The following is a 23,408-nucleotide window of genomic DNA, read 5'->3' on the forward strand; positions in this document are numbered from 1 at the left end:
GTCTGCTCCAACAAGCCTCAGGACTTGGTGGACTGGGCTGGCATGGGGCGGGGGAGCCGAGTTGGGGAGGGGGACACAGAGGGCAGAACGTCCGAGAAAGTCCAACTCTCATCCAGTTCATAAACCAAAACCGGGGCATTCTTTGTGGAACGTGAGGAATGGGTTTGTACGAGTTACCAAGTGTCCAACAGAAGCCAAGGCTTCGAGTAGTTGAAGTAAAGATCTGCCTGTTATCATAGGAACGTGAAAGTGAAAGCTCAGATAAGCTCCGGTTATTGTTTAACCCAACCTGCAGTGCGATTTGCTGCCTTGAATTGACACAATTGAAGGTGAGAACTTCCTTAACCATTAACCATATCTCAATCGCTGCAAGAATTTGAATGATAAATAGCTGGGAAGAGCCTGTGATCCTCCACAGACAAACAGGAGCTGGCCTCATCCCCAGTCATGGACTTCCTCGGGATTCTTAGGAGCAACACCAAGTTGATCATCCTGGTACTTACACCACTGGTGCTTCTCCCTCTGCCACTTGTCATCGGGACTCAAGTAAGGACCATTTTGCTGAGATTCTCTACTTAGTGTCATTATTAATAATAAGAATCATAATAGTAATCCTTGCATTTGATACAGCGTCTTTCATGTCGGGAGGATGTCCTGAAGCTCTTCATGGGACTTTTATATGAAATTAGTGACTGTCATTTGTGGGTGAACACGGCACCTTATTTGTACATGTTAATGTCCCACAAACAGCCATGAAATGACTGACAAATTTTATCTGGGGGATTATTGGCTGGGATACTAGGAGAGGAAACTCTCTTCTCGTTTGGAATAGTGCTGTGGGAGTTCAAATCCTGACCTGGCTTGAATGTCCACCTGAATTGTACCCCGGTTTAATGTCTCATCTGAAGGACAGCACCTTTGACAGTACAGCACTCCCTCAGTACTGTCATCTTAGACTATGAACTTAAACTCCAAGTTTCCTTACTCAACACGCCTAATAATAATCCCTCCAAAAAGAAAACTATAATAAATTGGTCATTTTCAATCCACGACTGCATGTGGGGCACTGCTGTGCACAATTTGCTGCTGCGTTTCTCCCACAAATATACAGTCAATTAACTTTACAGCATATTCTGTGAAGCGCTTTGAGACATCTAGAAGACGTGACCAGCGCTATTTCAAATGCAAGAATTATTATTATTATTATGATCAGAGATGAGAAAGCTACCAACTAAGCCAGGCTAACACCTGTCAAACATGAGCTATGATATAATTTTTTATGATCTAAAAGGTTGGAGAATAAAAATAATAATAATAATCCTTGCATTTGGTATTTACCTTTCCCTAGCTAGGTTGTGCCTTTTTTCACTGGAGAAGAGATGCTTAAGGGGGACCTATTAAAAGTGTTCAACAAGGTTAGCATAAATCGGCTGTTTCCACTCGTTGGTGAGTCCATAACAAGGTTATACAAATATAAGTTAAGTGACTAGGGGATCTAAAAGAGAATTTAGCAGAAATTACTTATTGACTGCAAATGAGTCAATCTTAAATTATATTTACTTTAAATAAATTGCCACAGTTTAACTATTATTTTTCAGATTTCAAACACTGAGATAATCAAACTCAGAGAGATAGGCATTTTGTTTTAATGAAATCTTTTATCTAGTAATGATATGTGTAAAAGGTAAAATCACTAATCTGGGAAATAGTTTGTTCATGCCATTATTCCCACTTGAGGCTGTTTTAACTTTCAACTGGTTGGAACCCAACACTTTACCAGAATTTCCTTTGATCTTGTGCTTACTCCTCCCCTTTCCAATCAATCACTTTTCTTCCATCGTGTCACGAAATGACATCCTGCTTTTCGTCTTCATCCCATCATAAACCATACATTATAAACTTTCCTTAATCTGCATGTGACCATATCACTGAAACAAACAGATAAGTACATCCTCTTTCTTTAAACACAAATTACCATTTGGTTGAATTTGTTTGTTCCAAAACATCTCTAAGTCTTAAACCATATGTGTTACATCACAAACGTGGACAACCAGGGAAGGATGACATATATCAATCACTTAACTTATCAAATGATTCTGACTTGAAACGCAGGGAAAAGTGTGACGGTTTTCATCAAAGCTTTACAAAAATATTTCTTTATTAGACTTTAGTTTAAACATTAAAAATGTTAGAAATTTTCTCTTGAAGAAAATGCATACTAAAATAGTACACTAATTTAAACTATAAATAAGAAGGGTTAAATATTAAGAATTAGCTATATATAACTTCTATTTAACAAAACTCAACAAGACCATGGAGTCCTGTAGCTCAGTGGTTAGAGCACTCGCTTTGCAGGCAAGAGACCTGAGTTCAATTCCAGGCAGGGCGAAACCTTGGGCAAGTTTCCTTACTAATAATAATCCCTCCAAAAACAAAACAATAATAAATTGGTCATTTTCAATCTACGACTGTTTGTGGGACATTGCTGTGCACAATTGGCTGCCGCTTTCGCCCACAAATATACAGTCAATTCACTTTACAGTGTGTTCTGCGAAGCGCTTTGGGACATCCTCCCGACGTGAAAAGCGCTATATCAAATTATTATTAACATGTATTGACTTCCCATAATGAATTATTCTTATGTAAAGAATAATTCGCCCAGAACACTTCATACTTCACACAGAGGGCAGTGAGATTGTGGAACTCGTTGCCTGAAGTGGAGATTGAATCGGATAGTATAGAATCATTCAAGAGGCGAAATAGAAGATTGTGGGAGAGAGTAAGGAGCAGGTGGAGACTTATGTGTAGTATAAACACCAGCACAGACTGGTTAGGCTGAGTGGCTTGTTTCCGAGTGTGCGTGCTTTACAGATTTTGAAATTTTTTCTGTATCCTGAATGTGACCACAGAGCTAATAGCTTAATGGTTTGTTGTTGCAAACAAGGCAAACAGATTACTCTGTTGTTACTGATCATTGCCATATCTCATCGCCTTATCTTGTTCACAAGTACAATAAGAGTCTCTAATCTAAAGTGAGCTGAACTTCTGAGTCCAGGGGCGATTGCAGAGTGCTCAGTGGGAAGTAATGGTCTCCCTCATCCCAAGGTCACATCATAGCTGCTCCACATGTGAGATTTCATGTTCACACTGAGTTGACTATTCGGTCCATTGTCGTTCTGCTCCTCGCCCATCTCCATATCACACCTGAAGATCTTCCTCTTTGACTGTGCTACAGTCAACCACAACCCCCACCCCCCACTACCCCCTCTCCCTGGGTTGGAGTTAAGCTCCAATTCCTTAAGGTCTCCAAGATGCTATCGGACATAAAGGGGGCTATATAAATGCAAGTTGTTGTGGTGCAGTTGCATTAAGAAAATTGTCACTTTGGAACAATTGTGTTTGTCGGAATATCAAAGCATCAGGTCTCAAATTTGAGAACTTGTTAGCCTGGCTCACCCAGACCAAGTCATTCACTTTAGGGCTGTTTCACTGACAAAATACACAGTCATTATACTTTACAATGAATCCTATTAAGTATTTGGAAACATCTCGATATCTATATCAAATGTAATTTTTTTNCTCTCTCTGAGGGTGGAATGAATTAAAAGGGGCAAATGTTAGCATAGTGTTGACAGGGGCATTTAGAAGGGCACATTGAGGAGGAAGGAATGATGAGAGATGGGGAAAGAGTAGCAAATTGGGTTGGGGCCAGATGAGTTTTTAAAAATCAGTGAAAATTTGGAGGCTGCTTTTTCACAGGATTGACAGAACACTGGGTGAAAACTAGTGCCAAGGGGATCTTTAATGTCCAGCTGAACAGGCAAAGATAGGACCTGGTTTAACATCTCATCTAAAGGATGCACCTCTGACAATGCAGCACTCCTCCCATTATTGTTGAGGGAGGGATTGGACTGTCAGTGTTGAGGGAGCTATTGGCCTCTGTGTGTCTGGTTACTTCTGTGCTATGTGTGATTTTTCCAGGAATCAGAATGTGCGTACACAGTGCTGGTGGTTGCTGTGTTCTGGCTGAGTGAAGCCATGCCGCTCGCGATCACTGCCCTCATACCGGCCCTGATGTTCCCTCTCTTTGGCATCGTAAAATCCAAAGACGTGAGTACAATCTGCCAGCACATCGGAGAGGGCTTCAGTGTTCAACACATACTACTGTTTGTCCGGAGGGGAGAGGGGGAAGAAAGGGCGGAGAGGAAAGGGGCAGAGAGGACAGGGGCAGAGGGTGTGCATAGAGGGGGCAGAGAGAGGGCAAGGGGGAAGGGAAGGGGGGAAAGATGGCATGTGTCAGAGAGGAGGGGGCCAGAAAAAGTGGAGAGTAGGGATGGAGAGGGCAGGGTGTAAGTACAGGGTAGGGGGATTTTGAGATAGGTCTGAAGACAATTTTGAGCAGGTTAGAGTGGGGGTAGTGGGAGAGTATCAGCGGAGACCCAGATGGTAGGGCTAGAGAGAATGACTTTGGAGGAGCCTCAGGGGGTTGGGAGGCCAGTTTGGAGAAGGGGGAGGGTGTTGGAGAGGCAGATTGAGTGACTGGCTGCACGACAGATGATGCGGATTGTTGGCTATTGTCGATGGCTGTTTGCAGGTGGCGAATTCATACTTCAAAGATTTCCACCTGTTACTGACTGGCGTCATCTGTTTGGCCACCTCGATAGAGAAATGGAACCTGCACAAAAGAATTGCCCTGCAACTGGTGATGGTGATGGGTGTCAACCCTGGCCGGTGAGACCCAGCGACAACAGGAGGCCACTTGCCCACTGAAGCCAACCAGCCTAATCCAAATTCTCTGCTCTTTCCCCATCCCCTCTAATGTCAATCCCCTGCTCTTCCCCATTCCCTCTAATCTCAATCCCCTGGTTCCTCTAATCCCAATTGCTTGCTCTTATTCATCCCCTCTGATTCCTTCCTCCACATGTGCCTAGGAGATTGTCAGCCAGGACACCAAGAAAGAATCCCTGTTTTTTTCCAATAATGCCATGGGTTTTTAACATCCATCTGAACAGGCAGGAAGAACCTCAGTTTAACATTTCATCTGAAGGACAGCACCTCCAACAATGCAACACTCCCCCAGCACTGCATTGGAACTTCAGCCTAGACTGTGAGCTCAAAGTCTACCTGTCCTCCCCTCCTCCCATCAGAGCATCGAGCTGCTTTTTAAATGAATCCCAGTATCCTGGCCTCAACCACACTTCCTGGTTACCCGTTCCAGTCATTAATTTCCCTCTGGGTAAAGAAAAACGTCCTGATGTCTGCCCTAAATTGCCCTTTGCAACTCTAAACTTGTGTTCTCTTGATGTACTGCTTCATTCCTCTACATTCTAAAGTATTGATCTGGGTTTACTTTTTCAATCCCATTTAAAAATTTATATTGTATTAGGCAAGGACTTGTGAGCCCCATGTGCATTGTGAGCAACCTTGCCTGTTTGTGCAAGGAGCAGACTGAGATTTGCAATTATCACTAGTGAATGCAACAGTCCAGGATAAATCCATTTAAAAAGCTTCTCAAATTGATTCAGCCACTGGTTTATTACATTTCTACTCATTTAATTACAGATAATATTTACTTTGCCGCCTTTCTGACCCCAGAGTCTGGGACTCCAACCCGGAGCCTCTCCACTTCGCCCCCTCCCTTTGCCTGCTTCATCTTAAGACCTTCCTCTTTGATTGTGCCTTTGATCATCTTCCCACCTCTACCCATCTTGCCCTCCACCACTCTTGACTCCAACCCCCAGCTCTAGTGTAAACCCTTCACTGTCCAGAACCTTTGTCTCCTGATGTGAAAGGCGCTATACAAACATAATTTGTTGTTGTTGTTGTTCCTCTAACCAAGTACTGTCTGTCTGCTCCCAGGTTAATGATGGGCTTCATGCTGAGCTGTGCCTTCCTGTCTATGTGGCTGAGCAACACATCCACGGCAGCCATGGTGATGCCAATTGTGGAGGCAGTCACCCAGCAAATCATCAACGCAGAAGCCGAGGTTCATGCCGGGCAGGAGAATGGGGTGTCCAACCGTAGCTTTGAGCTGAATGGTAAAATACAACAATAACCTGCATTCATTCGTACAGCACCCTTCTCTAAGAGTGACATCTCAGTTCTTGAACATGGTTGGGGGTTGGATACCTAGCAAAGGAGAAGGTGGAAGAGGTTGAAGAGATAGATTTTAATGTGGGATTTAAATAGATAGAGAGGGGCAAGGTGGAGGGGTAGAGGAAGATAGCCATAGAAGTTAGAGCTGTAGTGACTGAGGGTGCCGCCATCAATGGTGGTGCAGAGAGGTCGGGAGATGCGCAATATGCCTGGGAATAGAGTGGGAGGTGGAGTAGGGTATGAGCAGATCAGAGAGGGAGGGAGGTTCTTTGGCATGAAGGGATTTGTACGTGAGAGTGAGGTTCTTGAAATCGATCCGTAGGACACAGGGAGTCAGTGGAGCCTGGCGAGGATCGGCGTGATGGGGGTGCAGAGTTTGGTGCTTGTAAGGACCAGGGAGGCAGAGTTTTGGATTAACTGGATCATGTGGATGGTGGAACTTAGATTCAGCCTTCAGTTCCAACCATGGAGCAAACTGCGGCCCAAACCTTTGTCTTGAGACTATTGTTTGTTACCTGGCCCACAAGCACAATCTGACTGTTGCTCACCTTGGAGTGTTGGTGACCCTGGCAGGGCTGCTGGTTACTGCCTGTGTCTAGTCACCCTAAGTTGTTAGTGGTGAGACCTTCTCGACAACTGCTTACAGTGATGTTGCCCCACTACCACCACCACAGTGGCCATAGGCGAATTATTATCACATTGTCGAGATAGCTCGCCGCATTTCACAGGATTTTACTGGTAAGTGTAATGTCTGTGTATTTTGAAGTTGCAGTCAATTTATACATAGTAATGTCTCTAAACAGCCATGAAGTAAATGAACAGTTTTATTTAGAGGATTGTCAGCCAGGACACCAGGAAAGAGAAACTCCCTGTTCTTTTCCAATAGTGGGATCTTTAACGTCCACCTGAACTGGCACAGATGGTTTACCATCTATTCCGAAGGACGGTGCCTCTGAAAATACAGCACTGATCAAGGACTACACTGGAGCATTAGCCTGGACAGCTTCAGAGACAAGAGTGCTACTGACTGAGCCAGTTGACACTAATTGTCTGCATGGAGATGGATGGGGACAGGAAAACATGGAGAAGCACTTGACAATGCTGCTCTTATTCTCCTGGATTCCTGTTTTTTGGTCAGCCGGGTGTGGAAACCCATCACCTTGCTTAAGAGTATCCAAACAAACAATATCCCTCCTACACTAGGAATTCCAGTGATATTTATTGCAATGCAATGTGCACTCTCTCCCTGAAGAAAAGTATCCTGTTTACCTAATTCCGGGAAAGTATTAGGCACAGGTTGACAAGAGCCAGCGCTTGGGGACCTCAGAGTGTACGCTGGGAGTAACTGCTGGAGTCTAAAACAGCTAAAACCTTATAGCTTGTCATTGGCAACACTGTCTGGCAAGATTTCCTGCTTATCCAGCTAGGAACACTTTAACCACTGGGGCTTTGGTTTGCAGGGTTAACAGGAGCTAAGCCAGGCTGGGTTGTTAACAGCAGTGCCCTGGAGCACTGTGGACCCGGCTTGGCTCAGGAATCGGATTAGAGACCGTCATAGAGGGCTGGCTCGATTTTAACATTCGGTTGCCGAACATTTTACCTTGGAGCCAGTTCAGCTCCAAGGAGACCCCGCTTACCTCCTCCTCCTCCAAACAGGATAGTATAGTGGAATTTACAGAGCGGAGAGATGGTGGAGCTCCCCTGTGCTTCTCAATGCTGTATGTTAATGCTTCTCGTGCCTCTTTTTTAACCAAAGAAAAAGGAGATGAGATGAAGAAAGAGGAAGAGAGAGAAGAACACGAGAAAAAAGACCGTATGGAGAATGACCCACCAGAGGGGATGGAGCTTGATACTGTGAAGCAGGAAAGGCAAGAGATGGAGGAGTAATGTCTTGGCAGTTTGTATTTCTAAACACGTCTCTGCCCATTTAACCCATCTGTTTCACCCTCACTGAGAGGTCCAAATACCTCCCTACCTCTCTGACCTGCTTGTACCCCACTCCTCTGCCCGGTCCCTTGGCTGCAGTTCACACATGCCCTCCTCACCACAATGCTCCTAACCTTTGAAATTTCCTGCCTCAATCCACCTTCCTCATGCCCTCTTTATCTTTCTTTAAATCCCACTTTAACGATTATAATCCTTGGATTTGACATAGCGCCTAATTGAATCATTGTAAAATGGATTGAAGCGACAGCCAATTGCATACAGCAGTGTCCCACATAGAGTTGTGGATTGAGTGACTTTTGTTTTGAGGGATTGTTAACCTTGAAAAACAATCCGACAATCAACTAACAACCAGGTTCCTACTTACTTAAACAAAGGCATGTGGAATAAGGAAACTTGCCATCAGCGCAGTGAGCTCTGGCACTGCTAGTCTGGATCATACGATTTTCATCCCACAGCATCTTTGTATGCTCATCTCCTCCACTAAGCGAACCCAGGCCTTGCTGAATGCCCCCCACTCAGTAGCCAAGTAACTGATTCTACACCCCTAACCTCTGGAACTTTCTCCCTCACTCCGCGTCTCCTCTCAATCTGTCTTTAAAACCTATCTCTTAAACTTCACTGATGGTCACCTCCTCACCCACCCTTTCTCCCTTCTCCTCCCGCAGCACCAAACATGGCCAGCACTCCGAGACGTGACCCTGTGCGAAGGGCACTGTGTTAAATGCAGGTTGTTTTTTTCTCCTGAGTGAAGCCAAAATCAAGCGGAAATCTGAGATTTCCAACCAGCATAAACATGAATGTAAAAATAGGGAGGTTATGTTGAAATTGTGAAGTTCATTGGTTGGGTCATGTCTGGAATACCTGGTCAAAAGCTCCATCTTGCCTGCCACAGGTTGAGTAAGGTAAAATGTCTCTATGTATGTGGAGCAAAATGATGGAATCTTTATTATGTGCATCATACTGGAGAGAGATTAGATGTCTCGACTAGATAGGAGGAAGGAAAGAAAAGGAGGGAAAAGTCCATTTAAAATCCCTTTAGAATTGCTCTTAAAGGAGCTAACGCAAACACGATGGACTGAATGGCTACCTTCTGTGCTAGAATTTCTATTTCCATGGTTAAGATCTTTTCTTCTGTCACCCAGCTGGTGCAATAATATGGATGCCAATTCTTACAGAATCGAATCAGAGGAGGTACGTTCTTTTATTATTAGAATTTTATTTGGTTATATTAAAATTTTCAGGCAGCTTGTCTCAGTTTCTCACACTCTTTCCATGTGGTCACAGGCCTGAGGGTTCAACCTCCATGTTTGAGCTTACAGTCCAGCTTGACTCTCCAGTAAAAGTGACAGTTAAACATCCTGTGGCACTGTTGGAAAAGAGAAGGGAGTTTCTCTCTCCCAGTGTCCTGGTCAACAATCCTCTGGGATGAGACTGTGTTAAGTGACTGGATGATGAGACCGCATGACAAGATTAAGTGACACGATCTTGTGTTTCCTCCCCCATGTCAGGCTCCTGAACAAAAAGTGGCCAAATACAAGAGCAGGAAGGATCACAAGCTGTGCAAAGGGATATCCCTGTGTGTGGCTTTCTCATCCACCATCGGAGGCCTCAGCACCATCACTGGCACCTCCACAAACCTCATCTTTGTTGAGCAATTCAACACGTAAGTGAATCACAGTGTGAGCAGAATGACATATGCAGAGAGTGACATGGAGTGATGTACAATGATGCAGCACAGAAACAGGCCATTCGACCCAACTAATCCGTGCTTGTGTTTATATTTCATACAAGCCCACACCCCTCCATTCCCCTCTCCTACACCCCTCTATTCCTCTCCTACACCCCTCTATTCCTTTCTTATACCAATCTATTCCCCTCTCCACAACCATGAGGTGCATCTATGGATGGTGATGCTGTCAGTGCCTGAGGTTTCCCTCTCTGACACTCCTCTATTTCCCCTAAATTCCACGTTCTCTTTCTGTTTCCTTTTGTCGTAGGCGTTACCCAGAAAGTAGTGATGTGAACTTTGGCTCCTGGTTCGTGCTGGTCTTCCCCATGTCAGTCATTATTCTCATCTTGTCCTGGGTCTGGCTCCACGCCATGTTCTGCGGCTTTGAGTAAGTTCCTTTTCCAATTATCCACTCACATTACAATCACAAGATCACATGATAGGTCTGGATGAAGAATGCCTTTCAACTCATCTGATCTCATCCCTCCAGAATACCCGCCTTACCATCGCCCCATCACAGCATCAAATTGGTTTTAAAATAATCACAGTGTCCTGGCCTCAACCAGCCTTCCTGGTAACCTATTCTTGTTACTAATTACCCTATGGGTAAAGAGAAACTTCCTGGTATCTGTACTGAAATTACCTTTACAACTCTAAACCAGCATTCTGTTGTTCTACTGCCTTGTTGCATTCGAAAGGATTGACCAAGGTTTACTTTCTCAGATCCCATTTAAAAGTTGGGGATTGAAAAAGTAAATCTAGATCAATATTTTAGAATGTAGATTGATGCCGCTGCTGACTGTGTCACTCATTTGGACTCCGCTACAGTGGATCCTGTAGGGTAGTGGTTAGAGCATTCGCCTCGCAAGTGAGACCTGGATTTGATTCCCTGGCAGGGTGAAACATTAGGCCAGTTTCCTTACTCCACACATCTCTGTTTACCTAGCAGAAGGTAGGATCCCGTTGTTAGTCGATAGTCGATCTTTTTCCAGGGGTAATAAACCCTTCAAAGATAATTTTTTAAATAATAATAATTTGGCTACTCAATCCATTACTATTTGTGAGACATTACTGTGCACAATTGGCTGCCATTTTTCTCCCCAAGTAAATAATATAATAATAATAATCCTTGCATTTGATATAGCGCTTTTCACGTCGGGAGGACGTCCCAAAGCGCTTCACAGAACACACTGTAAAGTGAATTAACTGTATATTTGTGGGCGAACGCGGCAGCCAATTGCGCACAGCAATGTCCCACAAACAGTCGTGGATTGAAAATGACCAATTTATTATTGTTTTTTTTTTGAGGGATTATTATAAGGCGTGTGGAGTAAGGAAACTTGCCCAAGGTTTCGCCCTGCCTGGAATTGAACTCAGGTCTCTTGCTTGCAAAATATCTAGTCCATTCACTTTACGGTATATTCTGTGACGCGCTTTGAGAGGTCTTGAAGACACGACAAGGCATTATATCAAATGCAGGATTAACAGAAGCTAAGTGGGAAAAGTCCCTGCCCCCAATGACTGGTCTGCTGTTCCAAGTCCTGCTGATGAGCCAGGCTGGCTTTGCTGTCATCAGCAGGAAATACTGTGCATCTGCCTGGCTCAGGAACGGAACAAGAGACCGCCACAGAGGATGGACTTGAATTCTGTTGCCAAACATATTACCTTGGAGCCAGTTCATCCCTGAGGTGACTCCATTTACCTCCCATCAAAGCATCAGACATCACACAGAGGCTGACACGCACACAGGAGGGCAGTACAAGCATTCAACGCATTATGGGACTCACTGTGGGCTGAATTCTATTTCTGACTGTCTCTGTGAAATCTTGCAGCTTTAAAAGCACATTGATATGTCGCAAGGCCATGAGCAACAAGGAAAAGGCATCGATTAAAGTCATTCAAGACGAGTACAAGAAACTGGGACCCATGCGGTGAGAAATTTTTCCTGAGCCCTCACAGATGCGTCCAATACAGACCTGTGTCTGCGGTGATGTTGCTCCCACTACTATATGTGAAGGGGGTAGGGAGCGCGGCCAAATACATTGGGAAATCCACCCTTCAGGTGCAATGTTAAACAGAGGCCCACTTTGTGCCTATTCAACTGGACGTTTAAGGTGAAGGGATTTGTAGATGAGGGTGAGGAGCTTGAAATCAAACATTTGGAAGCCAGGGAGCTAATGGAGCCTGGCAAGGACCAGCATCATGGGAGTGCAGAATTTGAATGAGTTGAAGGTTTAAGGGTGATAGAGCGAGGGGAGACCGGCAAGGAGTGGGTTAGAGGTGTCCAGGCAACCAAATAGCAAACACTGACTAAGAAGAATTGTGATTGTGAAAGTGTAAGTGTGCCAGCAGAGGGGTTGACCAGCAGAGACTGACAGTTCTTTGTTTGCCTCTCAGTTACCAGGAAATCATCACCCTCATTCTGTTCTGCTTAATGGCAATTCTGTGGTTCACCAGAGAGCCTGGCTTCTTCCCAGGCTGGTCATCTCTCTTCTCAGAGTAAGTGCCGATATAGGAGGGAATAATTCCACTCTGGGATGTGGGGGGAGGGGGAACATGATGTGTCTGAGAGTAACAGAGAAACCGATCTAAACTAGCCAAAGTTCCACATATGTCTGCCACCTACATATGGAAAATTTCCTGTGTCTGGAATGAAATGCTTACCCTTACTTAATTCTGGAGAGTATTAGGCCCGCATTGACAAAAGCCTAGGCTTGGGAACTCCATAATATGCATTGGGGCATCATTTGGCTTGCAGCATTAACAGGAGTTGAGTGGGAAGATTTCCTGCCACAGTGCCTGGTCTGCCTTTCCAAGTCCTGCTGATGAGCCAGGCTGGCCTGAGCTGTCATCAGCAGTGCCCTGCAGTACTGTGGACTCACCTGGCTCAGGAACCGGTCTGGAGACCTCCGCAAAGAGTGGACTCAATTCCAATTCAGCACCAAGGAGACCCTGCTTACCTTCCCCACGAGGAGGATGGGCAACACTATTTTGGAAAAGAAACATTTGCTTGGAAAGGTGGGGTTATTGGAGTCCTGTTGCTCAGTACTTAGAACACTTGCCTCGCAAACTAGAGGTCCTGGGTTCCAATCCCGGGCAAGGCGAAATGTTGGGCAAGTTTCCTTACTCCACATGCCTCTGCTTACCTAACAGTAAGTAGGAACCCAGTTGTTAGTCGATAGGCAGATTGCTTTTCCCTGGGGTAATAAGCCCTTCGAAAAAAATAATTTGATCATTCAATCCATGACTGTTTGTGGGATTGGCTGTCACATTTCACCCACAAAATCAGTCAATTCACTTTACAGTATATTCTGTGAAGTGCTTTGAGACGTCTCGAAGACACGATAAGGCACTATATTAAATGCAGAGATTATTATTATTATTGCTATTGAATGTCATTGTCTCTCTTCAGCAGGTATAGGGGCTTTGCCACAGACTCCACAGTGGCTCTACTGCTGGGTCTCCTCTTCTTTATTCTGCCTGCCGAAAAGCCCACTTCATCCCCAACAAAGAGTTGAGTTGTTGCTTTTGATTTTCAAGCTTCTTACTGGTTTTAGCTGCAGTCAAAAGCCACAAAGTCTTTCTCTCTGGTATAGCCTGGCTCAACTTCCCCTCCTCATCCACGCCCACTCCCCGATTTCAGCGCTTCGAGATGCTTTCCTGCCTGAAGGTGCTGTATAAATCCAAGTTGTTTTTGTTGATTCAATGAGGTGGGTACACAACAGCTTGTGCAGGGTAATGTCTCAGAGCACTTAACAGGGATGGTGTTGGACAATGAAGAAGGCAGAGAGAGGGAGGGAGAAGGTGGCCATAGCAACCTATTAAGTCACTGGTTGGGTTAGTCAGTTCATGCCAAATGTACTTCTCTCTCTCTCTCTCTATTTCTCACTCTCTCTCACATCTTTTTGTCTCTCTTTCTCTCTGTGCCTCACCTAGAAAACCTTTCAGGCCCTGGCATCTACCTGTCTCTCCTATTTCTCTGATCTCCTCCTGTCCCACAGGCTAACTGATCCTTGCTGCAGTTCCTCCCTGCTATATAAGGTGCCAAATAAACACAAGTTGTTATTGAGCTCTCTGTGTGTGTCTCTGACTGTTTTCCTATTTCACGGTGCGTTTTTTACCACTCTCTTAGAATCCCTCTAACTTTTTATCTCTCCTCTTCTGTGACTCTCTCTCTCTGACCCAAAGTCTACACGGTACAAGTGTATAAGAGACTGGCCTTTTCCCTGCTGGTGAGGATGTGAGGTACAGTTTCCTCACTCGTCCCCACATAGCCCGGGCATTTGCTTTTTATGCTGGTTTCTCGCAGCCTCGTGTTCACCGGAGCCCATTGCGATTAAGTGGAGATGTGGATAGCCAGCACAGTGCGGAGCCTGCTTGTCACTCTGGGATTTTGTAGCCCATTGCGTGACCCAAGAAACCAATGGCTGCTCAAGGACTGTGGTCTCTTCTATGTTACAGAGAAGGGCTATAGTGCTCTCATCACATGGTCAGAGTTCCAGGCGACCATGCCGTGGGATATCTGCTTTCTGGTTGGTGGAGGCTTTGCTCTGGCAGAAGGCTGTGAGGTGAGGCAGCTTGTCCAAAGGCGTTTCCATTCCAGTATGCGTGGAGCCACCGGGCATCTTTAAATCCATTTCCAAACAGGTCTCAGCCTGGCTAAAACTCTTATACTCTCACCTCCGAGTCAGTAGGTTGTGGGTTCAAGCCACACATTGGGGAATTTGAACTCACAATCCAGGCTGATGCTCCAGTGAAGTCGTGGAGGAGCGCTGTACAATCGGAGGTGCTGTCCTTTGGATGAGATGCTAAACTGAAGTCCTGAGTGTATCTGTTCAGGTGGATGTTAACGATTCTATGGCATTGTTGGAAAACGGAAAGAAATTTCTCTCTCCCAGTTTCCTGACCAACAATCCCCTGGATAAAATTGGTTATTCACTTCTGTGCACAAATTGGCTGCTGGGTTTGCCCTCAAAACACACAATAACTAGACTAGACTAAATCCCGTGAAGCACTTTGAGATGTCTGGATGAGTTCCAGCTCTGTGAGTCTCTGGAATCCCGTAGTGTAGTGAGAGAACCCGGGTTCAATTCCCAGGCGGGGCAAACCTTAAGCAAGTTTCCTTACTCCACTATTTACCCAGCAGTAATTAGGAATCCGGTTGTTACTCGATTGGCGGAAATGCTTTCCAGGGGTAATAATCTCTCAAAAAAAAACTCAATCACGACTGTTTGTGGGATACTGCTGTGAGCAATTGGCTGCTGTGCTTCGCCCACAAAACACTGTCAAATCCTCTTTGCAATATATTCTGTGAGCGCTTTGAGACATCTCAACAACCTGATATCAAATGCAAGGATTATTATTATTATGGCCCGGAAGGATTGTTGAGCCCTGTAACCAGGAGGTACTCTTTGGCTGTTACAGATCTCGGGCCTCTCTCTCTGGGTGGGCAGTAAACTGGAGCCACTCGGATCACTGCCAGTGTTGGTCATCATCCTGATCTCTAGTCTGATCGTCACCACGGTGACCGAGGTTGCCAGCAACCCAGCGACCATCACCATCTTCCTCCCCATTCTTGCTCCCTTGGTGAGTATGTGCCCGTATGTCTATCCACTGCTCTCCTCCCCTGTAAATTCTGAGTTCCGTAGTATAGTGGTTAACATGTTTGCCTCATAAGCGAGAGGACCCAGGTTTGATTCCTGAATGGGATGAAACCTTAATCAAGTTTCCTTACTCTACACACACCTGTTTACCTAGCAGTAAGAACCCGGTTGTTAGTCAGTTAGGCGTATTGCTTTCCAGAGGTAATAATCAGCTTTAAAAAAATGTGGTCACTCAATCAACAACTATTTGTTGGACACTGGCTGCCGCGGTTTGCCCACAAAATATACAGTCAATCCACTTTACAATATACACTGTGAAGTGCTTTCAAATATCTCAATGATATGACAAGGTGCTGTACCAAATGCAAGGATTAATATTATTGCCAATTTCTGAAGAGATCTCAGACCTTAATGGAACTGTGGTTAGAAACCCACTGTGATCTTTACAACAGCCACAATTTACTTTACACAGCGCCCTTCACGCAGTATAGAGTCTTGGAGTGCTCTACAGTAGCAGGTAACTGAGCCAGGGAGAAGAGTGCGGGGGTAGGGGGAAACCATAGGCATGGTCAAAGAGGTAGGTCTTCAGATGGGATTTAAAGATAAATAAAGAGGGGGTAAGGCAGAGGAATAGAGGCAGGTCGTTCCAGTGGTTAGGAACTTTAGTATTCAGCATAGGAATATGGGAACAAAAGTATTTGAATTCGAAGGTTGTGGGTTCAAGCCCCACATCGGATTTTGGTGAGAAAAACAGAACACAGTCCAGCAGATGGGGTCTGACCACAACACCACACAATACAGCAGTGTTTGGGCAGTATAAACTGGTTACTGTGTGTGTGAGACCAGCTAGCCTGTTCAGAACCATGTCCTGTGATGGGCAAGTTCATATGTTTCAAATCAGTTCAGTCTCTCGCTGTCGATGAGTATACAGTGGCCTTCACATGTCGGAGCATGTCACGGTAGTGGAGACAATCATTGAGCATGGTGGAGGATAGAGGTGACTGTAGATGTGGTCAGAGAGATATGACTTTCAGATCAATGATAGGGTGGTAGGGAGAGATGGAGAGGTCGCGTGAGGGACTTCCAGAGATCAAGGGTATAGAACTGGAAAAGTTATTGCCGATGATGGGGTGGAGAAGGGGGTGGGGACGAGCAGCAGCAACAACAACTTGCATTTATATAGCGCCCATCACTCGGGATAGCGTCTCAGAGAAATTCTAGCACAATGAGAGTTAACTTTATTTTTGTGTTTGTCTCAGGCTGAGGCCATTCACGTCAATCCTCTCTACCTGCTGATACCTACTACCCTGTGCACCTCCTTTGCCTTCCTCTTGCCTGTCTCCAATCCCCCGAACGCAATTGTATTTGGATATGGCCACGTGACAATGATGGACATGGTGAGTCTCAATTGTCCCAATGACGACCTAACCTAACAACAGTCAATAACAACAACAACTTGCATTTATATAGCGGGGCAGTGTCTTGGAGCGCTTAACAGTGGTGGAGTGAGCCGGAGTTATGGAAGAAGTGATCGTGAGCATGCTCGAAGAGGAAGCTCTTCAGTTTTGATCATCTAAAAGAGTGGGGGGTGGTGGGCAAGATGGAGGGATTGAGGGAGAGAGTTCAGGGCATAGTGTCTGAACGCAAGACTGCTAATGTGGAGCGGAAATGATGAGGAACGAGGAGGAGGCCACAGTCAGCCGAGCGGAGGCTGCAGGTTGTGAAGTAGGAAGATGCCGGGGCACAAAGGGATTTGTAGATAAGTGAGCGGATCTTGAACTCAGCCAGGAAAGGCAATGCTAAAGGGTGTGTGTTTCTGTTCTGTAACTCACCTGTTTCAATTATGTGCTGTTATCTGCCTTAGTCACTGTATCTGAGACCAGAGAACCATAGAAATTTATGGTGCTGAAGGTTGAAAAGAAAGATCTTAAGATTGCCTTGAAAATGGGGAGGGAAGGGATGAGGTAGAGGGATTCTTGGCTGGAATTCTGAAGAGAAGGGGCAGAGTGGCTCCTGAGTGATGGTGGGCAGGTTAGGGCACGGCGGTGGGGAAGGGGGGGCATGAAGCAGGCTGAGCGAAGGGAGCGGCAAGGGTTGTAGGATTGCAAGAAATCACAGAGCTCACTCTCTCCAGGATTAGGTAAGCAGAATACATCCCTCCAGGGAGAGAGTGTACATTCCATTCTAGACACAGGGACACTTCCACATGTGGCTGGTTTCCATGTGACAGACACCGGCTGTGGATGTAAGTACCTGATGACATTCTTTGACTGACCAAAGATGCAACTTGCATACTTGCCTGTGAGGCACAAAGCCCAGGTCGGGACTTTGAGCTCGTAGACTAGGCTGACCCTCCAGTGCAGTGCTGGAGGTGTGTTACATTGTCAGAATTGCCATCCTTCAGATGAGACGTTAAACCGAGGTCTTGTCTGCCTGTTCAGGTCTACATTAAAGATCCCACTATTGAAAAAGAGAAGGAAGTTTTTTTTCTCCTGGCCAACAATCCCCCAGATAAAATTGGTCACTCACTTCAGTGACTGTTTGTGGGATGTTGAAATGAGCAATTAAGCTGCCACGTTCGCCAATAAAAAACACAGTCACAGTTCACAGTATCCTGGTAAAGTACTTTGGGATGTCCTCCCGATTTGGAGGCCCTATATCAAATGTAAGGCTTATTTGGATGATAAATTGTTGAATGCGGTTCTGGTTTCAGGACACGCAGTACTGCCTCTACGCCACAGGGCGGCAGCACATTATAAAATCAATCGTCTCCACCGCTGATGCAAAGTTTTCAGACTGCACTGAAAATGCAGCCCCAAGGTTTCGGCTGGTAACAATAATAAATATAAGTACTAATTAGAGATAACATTATAGCAAATTGGCTGCCGGGTTTGCCTACAAAATACACTGTCACTAGATTGCGAAGCACTTTGTGACGTCCTTCTGACATGAAAGGGGTCAAATGTAAAGATTATGATTATTCTTATTGTTATATGTGTTGGTCCATCATGGATGTGCTGTTCCCCTTCAGGTGAAAGCGGGGCTAGGTGTGAACATCATTGGAGTTGTAGTTGTGATGATTGGCATCGCCACGTGGGCAGTACCTTTGTTCAGCTTGGATGTCTATCCCTCATGGGCTCCCGACCTCAGGAACATAACTACCCCCTAAACTGGGGAACCGAGCACACAGACGATGAGGCCTGTTATGGATTGCGTGTGCCGTGAACTGGCTCGATTTTACCCACCTTAGTTCGGACAGCATTCACCTCGCTGGCTCACGGAGAGTAACCGCTGGTAATCCGGGACGTGCCAAGCCTCGCTAAGCTGGTGAGATAGGTGACCCTGGCTCACCCAGTGCAAATACCAGATGAATTTGAAAATGAAGGACTTTGTTTGGACTTGCCAGGATTTATACCATGGAAGTCTCCTCGCCACAGAACCTTATACTGTATTGTGCCATCAAACCTTTCATTACACAGAGTTACGCAGACTGTACAGCTCACAAACAGGCCATTGGTGGTTATAGTCCACACAATCCATCCCCTCTACCCCTCTATCCCCTCTTTTCCCCTCCCATATAGCCCTCAATTTCCCCCCCTGCACCCCTTTATCTCTCCTCTATCTCTAAACACCCTCTCCTCTACCCCTCTATTCTCCTCTCCTATACCCCTGTATTCCCCTCTTCTTCATGTCTGCATCAAGTTTGCTCTTAAATACTTTGATGCTTTTTGCTTCAACCACAGCTTCTGGCAGTGAGTGCCACACTCTCACACTGTCGTTGTGAAGAAGTTCCTCCTAAACTTCTTATTAGATCTGTGACTGTGTCACTTATATTTATACCCTTTAGTTATGGACTCAGCAACAAATGAAAACAGCCTATGAACCTATTATCCACCTTATCAAATCTTTGATAATCATATACCCCTCGACCAGGTCCCCTCTCAATCATCTCAGCATGATATTAAATGGAATTGAAAAAGTAAACCTAGATCAATATTTTAGATTACACCAAGACAGTAGAACAAGAGGATACAGGTTTAGAGTTGAAAAGGGCAATTTCAGGACAGAAACTAGGAAGATTTTCTTTACCCAGAAGGTAATTAATAACTGGAATAGGAAGGGTGGTTGAGGCCAGGACACTGGAACTCATTTAAAACGCAGCTTGATGGGGGGACAGGGAGGGATGAGATCAGATGGGCTAAAGTGACCGCAGAGATAAACTGAGTTTATAATTTGAATAGCATTGCTTTTTATTCTTTTTAAATGAGCCCACAAATTTTTATATCAAAATATTTCTTGCAAGTTTCTGAACCAGTTTCTAAACCTGTCTTATTGCTGCACAGAGGAGAACTTTTTGCAAACAAGTGAAATAAAAATTCCAACCACCCTCCCCCATATGTACATCTCGGGTTTCAAATGTTGTAAAAACTGCTTTTAGTTTGAAATAAATATTTTGCACTTTTGTTTGTCTTTAAAAGACACTCGTCTCCAAATAACAGCCAATCCTCAGGGAAGACTGGTGTCAACCTGGCTCAGTCGATAACACTCTCGCCTCTGAGTCAGGTTCAAATTCTTCATTGGGGAGTTTGAGCTCACAGTCTAGGCTTACGCTCCAGTGCAGTGCTGGGGGAGCGCTGTGTTGTCAGAGGTGCTGTCCTTCAGATGAGACGTTAACCCAATGTCCCGTGTGCCTGTTCAGGTGGACCTTAAAGATACTGTGGCACCACTTGAAAGGAGAAGGGAATTATTCCTGATGTACTGGCTGAAATCCCCCAGATAAAATCAATCATCATTTAATGGCTGTTTGTGGTACATTGTTGTGTGCAAATAGTCTGCTGTGTTCATCTACAAATATACAGTCACTATATAGTAAATCCTGTGAAGCTGTTTGGGATCTCCTCTCAATGTGAAAGGCGCTTTACCAAATGTGATTAAGATTGAAACAATTTGGCGTCTAACCTGTGCAAACCATCATTTCCTGCATCTTTTCTGTTCTCCTGGTACATGAGGAAGGTCAGGTTTGGACTCTATTGCATGGTGCCCAATTTCCACATATCATAGTGATGGGTTTCTGCGTGCATTGGACACCCGGATGATCATTCTGATGAGTTTTTGCATGTTTCAGTGTGCTGCATTCTATGGAATTGAATCAGGGAAGTTCACAGCATGGCCGGAGACCTTCAGTCTCCATCAGCTGGTTCGGTGTCTGCCAGGGCTGGTTCAGTGTCTGCCAGGGCTCCGTGCAGCTGCTAAGAAAAGAGTAGCAGCTCAGGACAAAAACAGAGTAAAGCTCCCTGTGTCTCGCCCGTCACCCCCAGGTCAGTGGCAACACAGGACACGGACAGAATAAAACTGTAGCTCTCTCGTGGACTATTGATGTAACAGTCCTGTATTGATGTAATCAGAATCAGCTCATGAGTACCTTAGCCAAGGATGGACCCAACCTCTAAACACCATCAGGTGGGTGAGTACGTGCAGATTCACACGCATACGATCTTGGTGTTAAAAAAAAGCCAATGATGAAAGAGGTGTAGCTAAAGTATAATGAAAACAGAAGTCGCTGGGAGCAGCAGATCAGGCAGAATCTGTGGAGAGAGGAAAGTGAGTTAACTGTTCAAGTCAATGACCATTCAGCAGAACTCGGTGAACGAGGTAAAAGGGAAAAATGAAAGTCACTTTGAAGAGAAGAGCAGAACTTCTTCAAGGTAGGCATTCCTAGAAGAGAAGTGGTGGTGAATTAAACAACAAACAAAAGGCAAAATACTGCAGATCCTGGAAATCTGAAATAAAAACAGAAGTCACTGGGAACATGCAGCAGGTCAGGCAGCATCTAGGGGGGGAGGAAAAAAGGTTAATAAACCTTTATTTTAGGTTGATAATCTTTTATCAGGCCTTTGTAGCTAAGCTACACTTTGTTCAGTCGGTCATCCCTGAGTTGGTCATCCCTGATGTTTTGTCCAAGCTGATGAGAACCGATGCATCTTTCACTTACCTCCCTCTGCGATTCAAGCCACTCAACCTTGGCTGTTCAAGATTCCAGTGATTCTGGTAGACTAGTGGTTAGAGCTCTTGCCTCACAAGTGAGAGCTCTAACCACTAATTCCGGGGCAGGGTGAAACATTGGGTACATTTCCTTATGCCACATGCTCCTGTTTACCAAACAGTAAATAGGAACCTGGTTGTTAGTCGATTGGCGGATCATATTGGATTATATTCCAACAGCATCAGAAAAAAAGCAAAAGATAAGAACAGACTGCACCGCTATTAGAAGACAGCTGCTAGAGATTTACTAGAGATCCAACCCTATTTTTGTTTTATTCATCAGCCTTCCAATTTCAGAGACAAGATCTTAGAATCATAGAGTATTACAGCACAGAAGGAGGTCATTCAGGCCATTGTGCCTGTGCCGGCACTAACTCTCTCTGTTCCTGTACCCTCTTTAAAACTGTACCATTTATTGTTTATTTCCTCTCCTCATTCTTCCTCCCAAAATGCATCACCTCACACTTCTCTGCATTAAACTTCATCTGCCATGTGTCTGCCCATTTTACCAGTCTTTCCATGTCATCTTCGGTTCTTTAATTCAAAGCTCGATATGATCAACATTTCAATGACAAGAGAAATGAAAGGAAAAACAAGATATGTTCGCCGACTGCTTATGAAATTGTGAACTTTGATAATGTCATCACAGTGACAATTGTAGCAACATATCTTTACTTGAAAATAATAGTTAATATTGTCTATTATAAACCTGCCTACTGTAACTGTGTTTATTGAACTTATTCTAATGCAAATAAAGTGAACAAGCTTTAAAATGTAAAATACTCCCCTGATCACAGGTTCCTAATTTTAATTTTAAATTCAGCTAATAAGAATAAGATGGTTTTAAGATAAAATGATAAGGCGCTATAACAAATGCAAGCATTATTATTATTATTAAAGTGTAGTGTCAGCTTGTCGCGCTCTCGCCTCTGAGGCAGAAGGTTGGGGTTCATGTCGGGATTTGGAATCACGTAGTCCAAGCTGACATTGAAATGCAGTGTTGAGGGTGTGCTGCAGTGTCGGAGGTGCTGTCCTTCGAATGAGATGTTAAACCAAGATCCCATCTGCCTGTTCAGGTGGACGTTAAAGATCCCATAGCGCTATTCAAAAAGAGAAGGGAGTTTCTCTCTCCTGGTGTCCTAGCAACAAATTCCCCAAGCAAAATTGATCACTCACTCCATCGTTGTTTGTGGGACACTATTGTGCTAATTTCAAAGAATTATAGAATTATACAGAACAGGAGGCCATTCGACCCATCGTGTCTGTGCCAGTTCTTTGAAAAGAGCTGTCCAAATCAATCCCACTCCCACTCTCTCTCCCCATAACCCTGCAAACCTTCTCCCCAAATAATTATCTACTTCTCTCTTAAAAATTTTTATCGAATTGGCTTCCACCATCCTTTCATTCCATGCATTCCAGATCCGAACAACTCGCTATGTGAAAACATTTCTCCTTAACCCCCCTATCCCTGTTTCATTTAACAACTATTTTCAGGTGACCGACCCACCCACCAGTGGAAATAATTTCTCCTTGTTCACCCTATCGAATCCCCTTATAATTTTGAAAACTTCTATTAAGTCTCCTCTTAACTTTCTCTGCTCCAAGGAGAATAATCCTAACTTCTCTAGCCTCTCCTCATAACTGAAGTTCTTCATTCCTGGTACCATTCTGGTAAATCTCTTTGCACCCTCTCCAATGCCTTGACATCCTTCCTGAAGTGTGGTGCCCAGAACTGAACATAACAACAACAAAAAGATTACATTTGTATAGCGCCTTTCATGTTGGGAGGACATCCCAAGGTGCTGGACAGTGTACAGCATTTCAGACTCGAGCTGGGGTCAGGAGGGTGGCCGATGGCATGGTTGAAGAGGAGGATTTTGAGGCGGAACATGAAGGAGGCTAAGGAGGGGATGAGGCAGAGCGATTGGGGGATGGAGTTCCAGAGGTTGGGGGCAGAGTGGCTGAAGGCTCTCCCGCCAATGGTGGGGCGG

General features: G+C 44.9%; 1 protein-coding gene across 1 annotated transcript; it reads left to right on the top strand.

The window, feature by feature from the left end:
* The first annotated feature begins 420 nt into the window (after positions 1–420).
* Positions 421–19,356, top strand: slc13a1 (solute carrier family 13 member 1). The gene is given in 15 exon segments (XM_007898569.2): positions 421–546; positions 3,982–4,110; positions 4,595–4,731; positions 5,860–6,038; positions 7,853–7,979; positions 9,186–9,234; positions 9,552–9,706; positions 10,041–10,160; positions 11,605–11,703; positions 12,170–12,271; positions 13,188–13,311; positions 14,239–14,340; positions 15,197–15,358; positions 16,635–16,772; positions 18,407–19,356. Coding segments are annotated over 15 exon segments (1,860 nt in total). The 5' UTR covers positions 421–447; the 3' UTR covers positions 18,545–19,356.
* The last annotated feature ends 4,052 nt before the right edge of the window (positions 19,357–23,408 follow it).

This window comes from Callorhinchus milii, unplaced genomic scaffold, assembly GCF_018977255.1.
Source record: "Callorhinchus milii isolate IMCB2004 unplaced genomic scaffold, IMCB_Cmil_1.0 Scaffold5, whole genome shotgun sequence".
Lineage (NCBI taxonomy): Eukaryota > Metazoa > Chordata > Chondrichthyes > Chimaeriformes > Callorhinchidae > Callorhinchus > Callorhinchus milii.